Consider the following 17,884-nt stretch of genomic DNA (forward strand, 5'->3'; position numbering starts at 1 on the left):
TACAGAGGGACACAGGGACACACACACACACACACACACACACACAGTCATGGACACACACATACACAGAGACACACAAACACACATACAGATATATACACACACCAACACACACACAAACACACACACATACACACAGATACATTGTGACACACATGCAGACACACACACACAATCATAGAAACACAGACACACACACAAACACAGAGACACATAGACATGTAGTCACACACACATAATGACACACACATACAGATATATACACACACCAAACACACACACACACACACACACACACACACACACACACACACACACACACACACACACACACACACACACACACACACACACAAACAGAGATACATTGTGACACACATGCAGACACACACACACAGTCATAGAAACACACAGACACACACAAACACAGAGACACAGACATGCAGTCACACACAGACACACACATAAAAGACAGACCCATACACAAAGAGGGACACAGAAACACACACACAAACACACACACACACACACACACACACACACACACACACACACAAAGCAGACATACGCACACAAACAAATGCATGCAGTGAAACAGCAGACGCACACACACACACACACACACACACACACACACACACACACACACACACACACACAGAATCACTATATTAATGACATCATCATGGCTCTATTATATAGTTTAATATCATCAGCACACGTCCTCCATCTACTGCTCAGCACATCCCTCTAGGTGATGTAAGATAAGGTCGTTTGACTTCCTGAACTCCCTCAACACTGTTATTTGAATTATTATTCCTGTACAGCAGGAACACAGAGGAAATGAGATTTCAGCACGGTGGAAAGCTGAATCTGTCAGCAGAAGCCTCTTTTGATCAGAGTAATTAATAATACTGGAGGAGTTCTGAGAGTTAATCAGCCTGAACATGCCGAGGGCGCTTTATAATGAATATAACACGTCCTAGATCTGCCAAGCTCAGGTACAGAACATGCGTACACTAACATGTTTATTAAATCCTCTTCATTAATCCTTACGCGGTAAATCATGAAGGATTGAATAAAGATCTGCAAATCCACTGCTGTAACAGAGGGAGGGCTGAAAAACATTCAGATCTTACATCCAAAAGAGCCGACACATATTACTGGAGAAGACATGCTGCTCTGCAGGGCTCGAAATTAAGCTTTTTGCCTGGTAGCACCGGTGCTAACTTTAAAAATGTAGGCGCATCAGCCAAAATTGAGTCGCACCCACTAGGGATGTAACGGTATTGTAAATACCGTCATACCGCAATATTAATTTTTTTCGATATTACTGTAGTCGCATGACTCGGTAAAACTATAGGTCTTCTGAGAAAATTTGCTCAGGCGAATGAAGCGAACGGGAGGTACCGGAAACTACAATTCCCATCAGCCCAGGCTTGGCCATAATCCCTTGCGGTCTGTTGTCGCTACAGATCCAGTAATGCGGAAATGGAGTGTGCTGCTAGAAGCGGGGATGAAAAAGAGCTGAAAAACCCTAAAGCGGGTGTTGTCGCCGCGCGCGTACTGAATAGCGGTGTTGTCGCGCGAGTTCTTATCAGCTGTGTTGTCGCGCGCGTACTGAATAGCGATGTTGTCGCGCGAGTTCTTATCAGCTGTGTTGTCGCGCGCGTACTGAATAGCGATGTTGTCGCGCGAGTTCTTATCAGCTGTGTTGTCGCGCGCGTACTGAATAGCGATGTTGTCGCGCGAGTTCTTATCAGCTGTGTTGTCGCGCGCGTACTGAATAGCGATGTTGTCGCGCGAGTTCTTATCAGCTGTGTTGTCGCGCGCGTACTGAATAGCGGTGTTGTCGCGCGAGTTCTTATCAGCTGTGTTGTCGCGCGCGTACTGAATATCGGTGTTGTCGCGCGAGTTCTTATCAGCTGTGTTGTCGCGCGCGTACTGAATAGCGGTGTTGTCGCGCGAGTTCTTATCAGCTGTGTTGTCGCGCGCGTACTGAATAGCCGTGTTGTTGCGCGAGTTCTTATCAGCTGTGTTGTCGCGCGCGTACTGAATATCGGTGTTGTCGCGCGAGTTCTTATCAGCTGTGTTGTCACGCGTACTGAATATCGGTGTTGTCGCGCGAGTTCTTATCAGCTGTGTTGTCGCGCGCGTACTGAATAGCCGTGTTGTTGCGCGAGTTCTTATCAGCTGTGTTGTCGCGCGCGTACTGAATAGCCGTGTTGTCGAGCGAGTTCTTATCAGCTGTGTTGTCGCGCGTACTGAATATCGGTGTTGTCGCGCGAGTTCTTATCAGCTGTGTTGTCGCGCGCGTACTGAATAGCCGTGTTGTCGAGCGAGTTCTTATCAGCTGTGTTGTCGCGCGCGTACTGTAAAGCGGGGACGGAGGGTATGTCGCGTCGCGGGGGCACTTTTGATCATTTTGGAAGGGAACTTTCTATCCAAGACTAAAAAGGGCATGTGCACTGCACATGTTGAGCCCTGTGTGTGCACGTGCCTGCAAGTTGGGGAATACGGTAATAATCAGTCATGGGGACTGCAGAAACACAGCACACTGTTCAGATTGATGCAGACATGAGACCTCTATCTCACTCATGGTTTGTCCTCTCAAGTGGGGGAAAGACAATGCACAACGTTACCCACTGCTGTCAACCTGGGCCAAGTCATATCTCTGTCCCAGAAACCTCAGTCCCAAATGAGAGGGTTTTTTCTGTTGCAGGGGACATTGTAAATACCCAGAGATACCAGCTTTTACCAGATTATATTTATATGATCATTTTCCTTAAAACCCATCTCTATCTAAGTGAGTGAGTGATTAAATGTTGAATGTGATGAGTTTTCAACAATACTAAATTGAAACTTTATTTTTTTTTACATGGTTTAATATTTTTTTGTTATTAAAATTGAAGTTCCTGTTTCAAAGCTTACAGATAGATGACTAATTTGTATGTCATTGACACTTTTGGCACTTTATTGGAGTATTTTCATAAGTTTTGTTTTTTCCTGTAAATGATTCAATAAATACCGTACCGTGACATTCATACCGAGGTATTACCGTACCGTGAAATTCTGATACCGTTACATCCCTAGCACCCACCAATTATAAGCAAGATTACTACAAGTTTTATACAAACATATTTATTGCATTTGAAATCAACACTAATCAAACTAACAAGCAAAAAAAAAATATATATAATATATATATATATATATATATATATATATATATATATATATATATATATATATATATATATATATAAGGGCTGTGCAATTAATCGCAATCGCGCAAAAAAATTAAAAATAAAAAAATCGCAACTCAAGCACACGCAATTTCTAAATCGCAAAAGGCTGCAATTTTTATCTGTTCATTTATTTAGAATTTTATTCAGAATATGTTCTTGTGCGCATGATATTAATATGTTAACCAATCAGAGCTGACGTAGCGCACCGGGCAATTATAGCTATTATGTTAGCCAGCTCACTTTGCGCATGACAAGCAGGAGGAAATATGGATGCAGGTCAAAATAAAAATGATTTGGTGCCGAGGAGAAATTCAACGACATTCATTTTGGAGTATTTTGGATTCAGGAGAGAGGATGTGTCACAGAGCAAGGCAATTTTCAAGACTTGTGAAATGATTATTCCAAACCTGATCCAACACTTAAAACAGTGTCGTCATAAACTGCATGATCAATGCATCTCGACAAAGTCCATCGAAACAAACAAAAGCACACATCAAAGCCAGCCCAAACAGACTAAACTAGCATCCATTGTTCAAGCATTTGCAAGCGCCGTGCCTTATGGGAAAGGGTCACACAAAGAAATGACTGACTCAATAGTTTTGTTATGCACTTCTTGTGCACTGAATGCCTTTAGATTGTATGTAGCTTGTTTGAAAAAGCAAAAACTGTTCCCAAAGTCGCAAATAAAATCGCAATATTCGTTCGTAAAATCGCAATATGATTATTTTGTCCATATTGCACAGCCCTAATATATATACATATATATATATATGCAAGCGTGAGGAAAATGTCTCAACGAAATCCCGTTTTCACAAGAATATAGATTTTATAACATAACTGAGTGAGGTTGCTATGGTACTGAGAGTGATGCTTCATGGTTGCTAGGGTGATGTGGCTGCTTTCTTTGGCTGTTTCCCTTAAAGCGGTGTGTGCGTGCAGCTCTCCTCTTACCCAGATAGACCAGCATGGCCTCCATGGAGAAGTGCTTCTTGACCAGCAGGTGACTGTCAGTGCCCAGAGAGTGGAAGATGGGCAGAACCTTCTCCTGATAGTGCAGCGGCCGCTCTGACACAGTAACACACACACACACACCCATACAAATACACACACACACACACACACACACACACACACACACACACACACACACACACACACACTTGTTTGTTTATTTACATCAGCACTGATGGCTGCTTCATGGCAGGATCACTATAGATAAAGACATGTTGATCTATAATACTCCAGAACACTTCATAACTCAATAAGAATTATATAACACTAAACAAACAAATAAATAATCAGACAATACACAACACACACTTTTACAGTTTCAATACATGATAAAAGTCCTCATGTTCACAATAAAACTTACTGTGAGTGTGTATGTGTGTTTGTAAACGTACATGTATGTATATGTGTGTGTATGTTTGAAGTGTGTGTGTGTACAGCATATTTGTGTATTTGTGTGTACAGTAAAGATGTTTGTGTGTTTATATGTATGTGCGTGTATGTCTGTGTCTGTGTGTAGTTTACAGTGTTTTTGTATGTGTGTGTGTTCGTGTATATGTATGTGTGTAGTGTTTTTGTATGAGTGTGTGTGTGTAAGTATGTGTGCAGTGTGTATATGTGTGTAGTGTGTGTATAGGTGAGTGTGTGTTTGTGTGTATATGTATGTGTGTGTTTGTTTGAGCATATGTGTGTATAACTTTTTTGTATGTTTGTATTTGTATGTGTGTGTGTGTGTGTTTGTGCATATATGTGTGTGTGTGTGTGTTGTTCTGCTTCTCACCTATCTCCTCCTTCTCGTTGACCTCGAAGCAGCACCAGTAGTCTTTCTCCTTCACGCTGATTTTCCGTCTGTCCAGAACCTCAAATGTCAGCTCTGCTGCCGTCATCGTCGCTGGAATCTGACGGTCAAACATTATCAGTGTTAGCCATGGCTCCATCCAGAGTTTCTTATGTGCATTTTGGAATATTGCAATAAAAGCTGTAAGCTCTTGAAGATGTCAAAACTCAGGGTTGCTGGTAGTACCTCAAACAGCAAAGTCCACTAAAGGAGGTCGAGCCTTCTCATTTATGGCTCCTACACTCTGGAATAGCCTTCCTGATAATGTCGAGGCTCAGACACACTCTCTCAGTTCAACACTAGAGTAAAGACCTGTCTGTTTAGTAAAGCATACACTCAGTGCAGCACTCAGCGGTGTGATACATGAATGTGCTCCACACAGGTTTCTGCATCTCCTTTATATACACTATGAACAGCAGCTACGCTAGATATTCTCCTTACTCTCTATTTCCACCTGGGGATACTCATCCTGAGGCTCTCAGACTATGCAGAGTCACTGATGTGATCCAAGACCTCTGAAGAGATGATCCCAAGGCTTCCATAATCCTGGACCAGGCTGTATCCTGAGCAGCGGCTGTGGTGGTCATGGAGGAGTGGAGAGCATGAGACTGATTCCTGTGAGACTCCGGGGACAGACGAGTCTCTCTAACATCCACCGTTCTCCAGCCTACGATTTCGATTTCGGCTTGTAACGATTATGAAAAGCCATTAATCGAGATAAAGGATTATTCCATCACGTACCGCCCCCTTTCCAGTTGTACACGTGTGAAAACTCTTTGCCTCTGCAAAGCTCAGTTCCATGTGAAAATGACTAAAAGCTATGTGTAATGTAACTTTTCCAGCACGGGATGCGCATCATTCATAATTTTAAAAGCGCAAAAGAGCATGTGCTGTTGTGTGTGTGTGCACGCCGTGCTTAGCCGCGGACAGCGTTTTAATGGTCAATACATGCACATTTGTGTCAGAGCGCGGTGTTTAGTGATTATTCATATTAACCCTCATTTGTGTAATAAACAAACAAGTTGAGAATCAAAAGACACGAGAAAGAGAAACCATATCAGAACCACACTCTTAAAGTGACAGCGTGTGATATTCCTGCTGCTGCCGACTGTTTATTTCATTAATCAATAATAAAATCAAAAACACAGTGAAGATGCTTAAAGCACAGTTTACATAACAGATTTAATAACTCATCTCTAATAACTGATTTCTTTGATCTTTGCTATGATGACAGCACATTATATTTTACTAGATATTCTTCAAGATACTAGTGTTCAGCTTAAAGTGACATTCAAAGGCTTAATTTGGGTAAATAGACAAGTCATTGTATAACAGTCGTTTCTTCTGCAGACAATTAAACATCTATATTGCTTATAGGGGCTAATAATATCGAGCTATTAAAATAGGTTTCAAAATATTCAAACCTGCTTTTATTCTATCTGAAATAAAACAAATAAGCCTTTCTCCAGAAGAAAAAATATTATAGGAAATACTGTAAAAAAAAAACCTCTGCTAAACATCATTTGGGAAATATTTATATATAAAAATAAATTCACAGGAGGACGAATAATGTTGACTTCAACTGATAATCGTTTTGAGTAATCGTGATTACAGTTATGACCAAAATAATCGGGATTATACAATGACTTGTCAATTCAATATAATCTTCTATGTGAAGCTGCTTTCACACAATCTACATTGTAAAAGCGCTGTACAAATGAAGATGAACTGAAAAAATACATGAGTGAGTGCTGGTTCTGTTCAGATCTTCAACAGTAAGACCCTCACCTACCTTCACATGCTGTTCAGCTGTTTCCCGTTTCTCCTCCAGATAAACAGTGCAGATGAAATCACCACTACTGCCCTGTAGACACACACACAAACACACACACACACACACACACACACACACACACACACACACACACACACACACACACACACACACACTTTGTTAGAGTGTGATGGTAATACTGTAGGTGATGTGGTTGCTATGGTTTTGTGGATTGTGCTCTGTGATTTCTTGTTATGCTGTGTTGTTGCTAGGGTATTGTGAATGCTGCTACGTGGTTGCTAGGAAGATGTGTATAATGCTGTGTGGTTGCTAGGTTATGTTAATGATGCAAAGCAGTTGCTATGGTAATGTAAATGTTGCTATGTGGTTGCTAGGGTGATGTTTTGTTGCTACGTGGTGTGGACGAAGTTATATGGTTGCTAGGGTGATGCGGATGATGCTGTGTGGTTGCTAGGGTAATGTGAATGTTGCTATGGGATTTCTATTGTGATGCTGTGTTGTTGCTAGGGTGTTGTGAATGGTGCTATGTGGTTGCTAGGAGAATTGATGATGCTATGTGATTTCTAGGGTGATGTAGCTGATGCTGTGTTGCTGCTAGGGTAATGTGAATGTTGCTATGGTATTTCTATTGTAATGCTGTGTTGTTGCTAGGGTGATGTTAATGATGCAAAGTGGTTGCTATGGTAATTTGAATGTTGCTATGTGGTTGCTAGGGTGATGTTTTGTTGTTGCTTGGGGGATGTGGATGATACTATATGGTTTCTAGGATGATGCGGGTGATGTGTGGTTGCTAGGGTACTGTGAATGTTGCTATGTGATTTCTATGGCGATGCTGTGTTGTTGCTAGGGTATATTGAATGACGGTATGTGGTAGCTAAGACAATGTGGATGATGGTGAGTGGTTGCTAGGGTGATGCGTGTGATGTGTGGTTGCTAGGATAATGCTGTGTTGTTGCAAAAGCATTGTGAATGATGCTAGGTGGCCGCTAGGAGGACATGGTTAATGCTGTGTGGTCGCTAGGGTAATGTCAATGCTACTATAGTGATGCTGTGTTGTTGCTAGGGAGATGTGGATGATGCTATATGGTTGCTAGGGTGATGTGGGTGATGTTGTGTGATTGCTAGGGTAATGTAAATGCTGCTATCTGGTTGCTATGGTTATGCTGTGTGGTTGCTAGGAAAATATGAATTTGGTCAAGGGATTTTCAGTGAAATGATGCTATGTGGTTGCTATAAAGAAGTGGATAATGTTGTGTGGTTGTTATGGTAATGTGAATGTTGCGTGGTTGCTAGGGTACTGTGAATGTTGCTATGTGATTTCTATGGCGATGCTGTGTTGTTGCTAGGGTATAGTGAATGACGGTATGTGGTAGCTAAGACAATGTGGATGATGGTGAGTGGTTGCTAGGGTGATGCGTGTGATGTGTGGTTGCTAGGATAATGCTGTGTTGTTGCAAAAGCATTGTGAATGATGCTAGGTGGCCGCTAGGAGGACATGGTTAATGCTGTGTGGTCGCTAGGGTAATGTCAATGCTACTATAGTGATGCTGTGTTGTTGCTAGGGAGATGTGGATGATGCTATATGGTTGCTAGGGTGATGTGGGTGATGTTGTGTGATTGCTAGGGTAATGTAAATGCTGCTATCTGGTTGCTATGGTTATGCTGTGTGGTTGCTAGGAAAATATGAATTTGGTCAAGGGATTTTCAGTGAAATGATGCTATGTGGTTGCTATAAAGAAGTGGATAATGTTGTGTGGTTGTTATGGTAATGTGAATGTTGCGTGGTTGCTAGGGTACTGTGAATGTTGCTATGTGATTTCTATGGCGATGCTGTGTTGTTGCTAGGGTATAGTGAATGACGGTATGTGGTAGCTAAGACAATGTGGATGATGGTGAGTGGTTGCTAGGGTGATGCGGGTGATGTGTGGTTGCTAGGATAATGCTGTGTTGTTGCAAAAGCGTTGTGAATGATGCTAGGTGGCCGCTAGGAGGACATGGTTAATGCTGTGTGGTCGCTAGGGTAATGTCAATGCTACTATAGTGATGCTGTGTTGTTGCTAGGGGGATGTGGATGATGCTATATGGTTGCTAGGGTGATGTGGGTGATGTTGTGCGATTGCTAGGGTAATGTAAATGCTGCTATGTGGTTGCTATGGTTATGCTGTGTGGTTGCTAGGAAAATATGAATTTGGTCAAGGGATTTTCAGTGAAATGATGCTATGTGGTTGCTATAAAGAAGTGGATAATGTTGTGTGGTTGTTATGGTAATGTGAATGTTGCTATGTGGTTGCTAGGGTAATGCTGTGTTGTTGCTAGGGTGATTTGGATGATACTATAAGGTTGTTAGGGTGATGTGGGTAATGCAGAGTGGTTCCTAAGGTAATGTGAAGGATGCTATGTGGTTGCTAGGGTGATGCCATGTTGTTGCTAGGGGGATATATGCTTTATGGTTGCTAGGGTGACGAAGAGGATCTTGTGTGGTTGCTAGGGTAATGTGAATGTTGTGATGTGATTTCTAGGGCAATGCAGTGTTGTTGCTAGGGTGTTATGAATGATGATATGGGGTTGCTTGGACGATCTGGATAATGCTGTGTGGTTGCTAGGGTGAAGTGGATGATGCAGTGGGGTTTCTAGGGTAATGTGAATGTTGCTGTGTGATGGCTATGGTGATACTGTGTTGTTGCTAGGGTGATTTGGATGACGCTATATGGTTACTACAGCATTACGGGTGGTGTTGTATGGTTGCTAGGGTAATGTGAATTTTGCTCTGTGATTTCTAGTGTGATGCTGTGTTGTTGCTAGGGCATTGTGAATGATGCTGTGTGGTTGCTAGGAGAATGTGGATAATGCTGTGTGGTTGCTAGGGTAGCGTGGATGAAGCACAGTGGCTGCTAGGGTAATGTGAATGCTGCGAGGTGGTTGCTAGGGTGATAAGGATGATGCTATATGGTTGCTAGGGTGATGGGGGTGATGTTGTGTGGTTGCTAAGGTGATGTGGATTTTGTGATTACTAGTGTGATGGTGTGTTGTTACTAAGGTGTTGTGAATGATGCTGTCTGGTTGCTAGGGTAATGTATGTGATGCTATGTGGTTGCTATTGTGTTGTGGATGACTATATGTGGTTACTAGGATTTCATAGATGATGCTATGTGGATGCTAGGGTGTTATGGATTTATGTTCTGCGGTTGCTAGGGTGTTGTAAACTATGCTTTGTGGTTTCAAGGGTAATGTAGATGATGTTACGTGACTACTATGGTGCTGTAAATGATGCTATGTGATTTCTAAGGTACCGTAGGTGAGACTATGTGGTCGGTAGGATGATGCTAAGTGGTCGCTATGGTGCTCAGTGTGATTTCTACTTCATAAAGAGACACCCTTACCGATCCAGGTTTAGGTGTGAGGTTGTCTCTGAGCTTTATGATGTATGTGATTTCATCTAACTGCTTCTTCAACTGTTGCTCGTTCACCTGTAACACACACACACACATCAATAAAGTGTTACCAATGCAATTCTTCCACCAGTCTCACCAACAGATGGTGCTAGGGAGTAATTATCTGCTGCTGAATTCAGTTCAGTGTCTATCAGCCTGAGTTTAACCAAATCTACTGAGAAAAATTAAGTGAATAATAATATTAGTAATAATAATAAAAATATTAATAATAAAAAATACAATAATAAAATAATAATATTAATAATAATAAAATAATAATATTCATCATAAACAATAATTTATGATTAAATAATAATAATAATAATAATAATAGCAAAATGATAATATAATAAAAACTAAAATAATAATAATTATTATTAAATAATAATAAGAATAACAATAATAATAAATAATAATAAATAATATTAATATAATAATCATAAAAATAATAATAGTAAAATAATAATTATAAAATAATATAATAATCTTGACAATGATAATAATAATAAGCATAATAATAATAATAATAATAATAATAATAATAATAACAATAATATAATATAATAATAATGATAATAAAATAATAAAAATAATAATCATAATCATAACCATGATAATAATAATAATAATAATAATAATGATAATAAAAATAATAAGCAAAATAATAATTATAATACTACTACTAATAATAATCATAATCATCATAATTATAAATTTCATAATAATAAATCATCATCATCATCATCATCATAATGATAATAAAATAATAAAAATAATATATATATCTATATATATATATATATATATATATATATATATATATATATATATATATATATATATATATATATATATATATATATATATTAATAATAATAATAACAATAATAACATTATAATAATAATAATAACAACAATAATAACATAATAATAACAATAATAACATAATAATAATAATAATAATAATAATAATAATAGTAAGCGTACGTTGAATATGGTGACGTAGTGTTGGATAAGGTCCTCGATGACCCGGCCGGCGCTGTAATCCTTCCCGTCCGCCTGGAAGAGCGTCGGCCCAAACACGATGGCCAGATTATGAAGATTCATCTGATTCAGATCCGCAAACCGCTGAACACTGCACACACACACGCACACGCACACGCACACACAGTCACAGTAAGACAGACAGACACACATACACACACAGAAAGACACACGATACCCACACAGACACACCCACACACACATCAGAGAGACATTCAACACTTGTGTGAAAGGAGAGGCAGCAGGAAGTGCTGTGTGTGAAACAGGAAGTGTGCAGCTCTCACCAGTATAAATGATTGACTAGCGCTCGTAGTGTCGCCTGATTCACTCGTGGAAGATTACTGAAGAGGAGACGATACTGACAGATACGACTGCTCTCGTCTGAGACACCTACACACACACACACACACACACACACACACACACACACACACACACACACAAATCAATATAAACACAAGCTTCATATAAAGTGTTACAGTGATTTACTCCCAGCCTGATACTGCAGTGAGAGTATAACACACACACACACACACCTGTAGCAGAGAGCCAGCGGTGCGCCTCCAGGCCGAACACACCCTCCTGCACGTCCCTGAAGAAGCGCTTGAGGACGTTGGAGACGTCATCCACCTGATGCTCTCCCTCCTTCAGCCACACACACCGCGCGTCTCTGCGCAGCTCCTCCAGCAGAGCGGCGATCTTACTGTTCACACCACTCTTACGGTAGATGCCCTCTGATGTCAGACCTGTTACACACACACACACACACATGAATAAACCAACACACACACAAACAATTTTCAATCTAAATCTATTTTTCAAGTGATGTTTTCAGTGTGTGTGTGTGTGTGTGTGTGTGTGTGTGTGTGTGTGTGTGTGTGTGTGTTCTATTAGTCACAAGAGTCAGTGGTCAAACATGTCCATGAGTTTCTCAAACACAACTGAACTGAATCTATTCGGATGGACTCGACCCTGACCCTATCACCAGAAGGTTCCTTCCTTCCTTCCTTCCTTCCAGAAGAATAAGAGAGAATGATTACAGAGCAGAACTGAGCCTGGCTAAATATAAAGACCAAATAGAGCTGAATCAAGCAGAAGCACTGACCACATTAGACAGAAGTCAAACTACTCTGAGAAAAGAAAACCATGACCAGAAGGTAAAGTGAATTCGGTCAGAGAGAGTTGAAGAGAGTACAGCGGTAGATTTGGAGTGAATGGAGTGCACCAGAAGTGAATCAGATCCGAATCAGAATCAGAATTAGAGTAAGAGTGAATGGACATACCAGAAGTGAATCTGAAGTGAATCAGAAACAGATTTAGAATGAATGGAGAGTCCCCGAAGTGAATCATAAATTAATAAGAATCAGATTTAAAGTGAATGGAGTGTATTAGAAGTCAATCAGATCTAAATCAGAGTTAGAGTGAATGGAGAGTCCCATAAGTGAATCAGATCTGAATCAGAAGAGTTGGAATGAATCAAGAGTCCCAGAAGTGAATCAGAAGTGATTTAGAATCAGAGTTAAAGTGAATGGAGAGTCCCAGAAGTGAATCAGACATGAATCGGAATCAGATTTAGAGTGAATGGAGAGTCCCAGAAGTGAATCAGAAGTGAATCCGAATCAGATTTAGAGTGAATGGAGAGTCCCAGAAGTTAATCAGAATCAGATTTAGAGTGAATGGGGAGTCCCAGAAGTGAATCAGAAGTGAATCATAATCAGATTTAGAGTGAATGGAGAGTCCCAGAAGTGAATCAGAAGTGAACCCGAATCAGATTTAGAGTGAATGGAGAGTCCCAGAAGTTAATCAGAATTAGATTTAGAGTGAATGGAGAGTACCAGAAGTGAATCAGAATCCGATTTAGAGTGAATGGAGAGTCCCAGAAGTGAATCAGAATCAGATTTAGAGTGAATGGAGAGTACCAGAAGTGAATCAGAATCATATTTAGAGTGAATGGAGAGTACCAGAAGTGGATCAGAAGTGAATCAGAATCAGATTTAGAGTGAATGGAGAGTCCCAGAAGTGAATCAGAAGTGAATCAGAATCAGATTTAGAGTGAATGGAGAGTCCCAGAAGTGTATCAGAAGTGAATCAGAATCAGATTTAAAGTGAATAGAGAGTCCCAGAAGTGAATCAGAATTAGATTTAGAGTGAATGGAGAGTACCAGAAGTGAATCAGAAGTGAATCAGAATAAGATTAAGAGTGAATGGAGAGTCCCAGAAATGAATCAGAATTAGATTTAGAGTGAATGGAGAGTACCAGAAGTGAATCAGAATCCGATTTAGAGTGAATGGAGAGTCCCAGAAGTGAATCAGATGTGAATCAGAATCAGATTTAGAGTGAATGGAGAGTCCCAGAAGTGAATCAGAATCATATTTAGAGTGAATGGAGAGTCCCAGAAGTGGATCAGAATCAGATTTAGAGTGAATGGAGAGTCCCAGAAGTGGATCAGAATCAGATTTAGAGTGAATGGAGAGTACCAGAAGTGGATCAGAATCAGATTTAGAGTGAATGGAGAGTACCAGAAGTGAATCAGAATCAGATTTAAAGTGAATGGAAAGTCCCAGAAGCGAATCAGAAGCGAATCAGAAGTGAATCAGAAGTGAATCAGAAGTGAATCAGAAGTGAATCTGAATCAGAGTTAGAGTAAATGGAGAGTCCCAGCAGTGAATCAGAAGAGAATCAGAGTTGGAGTCAATATAGTGTCTCAGAAGTGACTTAGACTCAGAGCAGCAGTGTGTACCGTATTGTGTGATGAAATGAATGCAGCGCTCCACGATGACGGGGATATCTGCCTCCGTCAGCTGCTGCTGGCTCAGTGTGTCTCCAGAACTCCCAGCAGCCCTCTGGATGGCCGTCGCCCAGCCCTGGAAATCCAGCTTCCTCTCGCCCTCGATATACAGCGTCCTGCAGAGACACGCTAGCGTTAGCCAAAGCACATACGCACACACAAACACACACACAGACGCACACGCAACATCAACACAAGTGACCAAAACACTAACACACTCACCTGCCCCGCTCCACAAGAACCAGAACATCACTCTCCGGATGGATTGCTGCGCACACACACACACACACACACACACACACACACACACACACACACGTTCAGAAATACAGCACTGAATATAATCTACATGTTTGTGTGTGTCTGTCTGTGTTTGTATGTGTCAATGTGTGTGTGTGTGTGTGTGTGTGAGTTTGTGTATGTCTGTGCATGTGTGCTTGTGTATGTGTGTGCATGCATTTGTGTGAGAGTTTGTGTATTTGTGCATGTATCTGTGTGTGTGAGTTTGTGTACATGAGCACATGCCTGTGTCTGTGTGTGTGTGTGCGTGCAGTTGTGCTAGCATGTATCTGTGTGCATGTGTGTGTGAGATTATGTACGCATATATGAGTGTGTGTTTGTGCTTCCATATGAGAGTGTGTTTGTTCATGTATGTGTATATATATATATATATATATATGTGTGTGTGTGTGTGTGTGTGTGTGTGTGTGCAAGTCTGTAGGTATGTGTGTGTGTTTGTGTATATGTGCGTGCATAAGTGTGTGTGCACATTCATGTATGTGTGTGTGTGTGTATCTGTCTTTATGTGTGCATCTCTGTGTGTGTGTGCTTATCTGCGCGTATATTTGTGTCAGTGTTTAATATGTGAGCGCGCATGTGTGTGTGTGTGTGTGTGTGTGTGTGTGTGAGAGTCTCACAGAGCTCCAGCAGTTTCTGCAGGTCTATGATCTGGTCTGCAGTGTGTTCCTCTAGACGGATGTGCAGATTGGAGCCCAGCAGACAGAACCAGCCCAGCCGGGACATCTCGCGGTTCAGACGGTCTTTATAGCGCAGACGGCCGATACGCTCGAAATCCTTCAGCAGGAGATCCTCCACACCCGCGGGAATGAAGGACTGCGCACACACAAAGACATACAAACAAACAGACACACACACACACACACACACACACACACACACACACACACACACACACACACCGAATGTTACACTTTTATTCTCTCTATACTCTGATGGCCATCACACACATGAAATATTTCCGCCATAAACACAAAATCATTTGAAACTACATCTGTTCTGTGTGTGTATGCAAATCAGCGGGTGTGACATAATCACCTTTGCGATGGACGTGACCCACTCTCTCATGGTCTCTGGATTATCCGTGCCGAACAGATACAGGCGCTCAGAGTCCGAGTACAGCTCAAAGGTGTGATCGTACCTGACACACAGAAGAAGAATCTCCACATCAGAATATAATAACAATAAATTATAATAATAATAATAATAATAATAATAAATTATAATAACAATAATAATAAAAAATAACAATAATAATTATAAATAACAACAACAATTATAATAAATAATATTAATAATAATAATAATCATCATAAATAATAATAATAATAGTAATAATAATACTAATGCTACTACTACTACTACTAATAATAATAATTATTATTATTATTATTATAACAAATATTATTAATAACAATAAATAACAATAACAATAAATAATAACGATAATAATAATAAATAATAACAATAATAATTAACAATAATAGTACTTATAATAACAATAAAAAAATAATTATATTAATAATCATCACCATATTTGTCGTCATCATCATCATCATCATCATCATTATCTTCATAAACAATAACCATAATATTAATAATAATAATAATAATAATAATAATAATAATATAATAAACAATAATAATAATAGTAAACAATATTAATAATTATTATTAATAATAATAACAGTAATATTAATAATAAACAATGATAATAAACAATAATAAATAATATTAATAAATAATAATAGTAACAAAATAAATAATAATAAAAATAATAATAAGACGTCAGATTACCCATGAGTCTCAGCAGGGTTGACAGCCAGACAGACGATCTCCCTCATCTTCAGACCTCCGTTGGGTGTAGCGTTTTTGTCACTTTCGTAGTAGCTAAAGTTGCCGTCGTTCAACACACACCAGCGCCGACTGAACTCTGACACACACACACAAACTTGATAAGGAAAATGTCTGTATATAGCACATAATAAACACAATGGCTGCATCTGAAGTCACACACTTCCCTACTATATACTACATACTTCCCTATTAACTCAATAGGCCGATATTATACACCCGGCACAATAGGGCTCAAGATGTGTTTGGCAGGATTTGTTGTTACTTTAAGAGCAGCGCTACAGTCATTTTCATGTTTAGCGTCACGTTGTTTAAATAGTAAATCCATGTTCATCACTCTGTGGACTCGTGTGTGCGGGTCTATAAAGGAGGTGTGTTAAGCCGCATTGTTGGAGCGCTGCTATTCTGAGGAGCTGAAATAGACCACTGACCAACTAAATGCTGCTCTAAAGTCCAGCAGTGTGTTAGTTATGCACCTATACATGTCTAAACACTCACACACTGCTGAACACACACAGGAGGATCAGCAACACACACACATCTTTACAGATGAAACAGTTAAAATGATCCAGAAATGATGATTTTCTCCATCAATATAAACAGCACATTCATAACAATCTGCATCAGTATAATGTGATTATTATGATCAGTATTATTGATTATCTGCAGATTTATATCTGCTTTAATAAACACAAGTGTAGATCTGTCCAGCTGTGGGGTTGTGGAGACGTCTGCATTGGGGTTGCACGGTTTACCAGTACTATGGTAGTATGGCGATACTCTGGCTCCAGAATACTGGCGGTGCTGCTTTAGTTTGTAAACGGTAGTATTGTCATCAATGGTTTATCTACAATAGATAATGTTGCATGTGGAAAAGTCAGTACACGTTTGTGCAACAGTAAACCATTTTATTTAAATAGCCGTGTACGACAGGCGTGGTGTACGACAAAGTTTCAGTCGACGTCATGCTCGCTCGAATAAATGTCTACAGTAAAGATGTACGGGTCGCTCACATATCATAATGAGCAGCACTTCTCACAAAACAGATGCTTTATACACACAAATACTTGTTTATAAATGTTCATTACTAACCTTCCTATGAACATGAGTTGATTATAACTGCAGATCAATGACAGTGTGAAATAGGCTACTGTAACGTCTGTAATTATGTAAAATAAATATATAAATGAACATATATGAACACACACAGCCCCTTACAGTCTCCGATATATTATTAATTACAGAAACACTACACACAGCAGACATTTAGTGCTTATTTGAGTTCAAAAACACACGCAATATAGCCCACAGTCAGCGCAGACCTCTCATCTGTGTGTGTAATCTTCAGCAGCACATGTCAGCTCTGTTACAGAGTCATTCTGTCATTCCCAGTTCATAATAATCCAAAAGGTGAAGATAATCACGGCAGTGTGTTCATGATTCAGGTTGCTGAAACACTTTTGCTCCTGTGTTTTGTCGGGATTCTCTTTTTCTGCGCTTCACTCTCACACTTGTCCTTTTTTTCTCAGAATGGATCAGATGACGGAGACGCTTCAATAATCACGCACACATTATCATCA

General features: G+C 39.9%; 1 protein-coding gene across 7 annotated transcripts in view; it reads right to left on the bottom strand.

The window, feature by feature from the left end:
• arap1 (ArfGAP with RhoGAP domain, ankyrin repeat and PH domain 1) overlaps window positions 1-17,884 on the bottom strand; it is a 136,859-nt gene that overhangs the window by 15,887 nt on the left and 103,088 nt on the right. For 6 of the 7 annotated variants that reach the window (XM_073924133.1, XM_073924131.1, XM_073924132.1 and 3 more), the window contains 12 exons: window positions 16,248-16,383; window positions 15,489-15,591; window positions 15,071-15,266; window positions 14,376-14,421; window positions 14,106-14,269; window positions 11,901-12,110; window positions 11,649-11,754; window positions 11,308-11,455; window positions 10,270-10,356; window positions 6,887-6,958; window positions 5,038-5,155; window positions 4,200-4,313 (listed from right to left, as the gene is read on the bottom strand). In XM_073924133.1, the coding sequence (XP_073780234.1) occupies window positions 4,200-4,313; window positions 5,038-5,155; window positions 6,887-6,958; window positions 10,270-10,356; window positions 11,308-11,455; window positions 11,649-11,754; window positions 11,901-12,110; window positions 14,106-14,269; window positions 14,376-14,421; window positions 15,071-15,266; window positions 15,489-15,591; window positions 16,248-16,383 (1,500 nt within the window). Of the gene's footprint in view, window positions 1-4,199; window positions 4,314-5,037; window positions 5,156-5,280; window positions 6,959-10,269; window positions 10,357-11,307; window positions 11,456-11,648; window positions 11,755-11,900; window positions 12,111-14,105; window positions 14,270-14,375; window positions 14,422-15,070; window positions 15,267-15,488; window positions 15,592-16,247; window positions 16,384-17,884 lie in introns of all 7 variants that reach the window. The other variant, XR_012391120.1, reaches the window with a different exon arrangement.

This window comes from Danio rerio, chromosome 15 (assembly GCF_049306965.1).
Source record: "Danio rerio strain Tuebingen ecotype United States chromosome 15, GRCz12tu, whole genome shotgun sequence".
Classification (NCBI taxonomy): domain Eukaryota; kingdom Metazoa; phylum Chordata; class Actinopteri; order Cypriniformes; family Danionidae; genus Danio; species Danio rerio.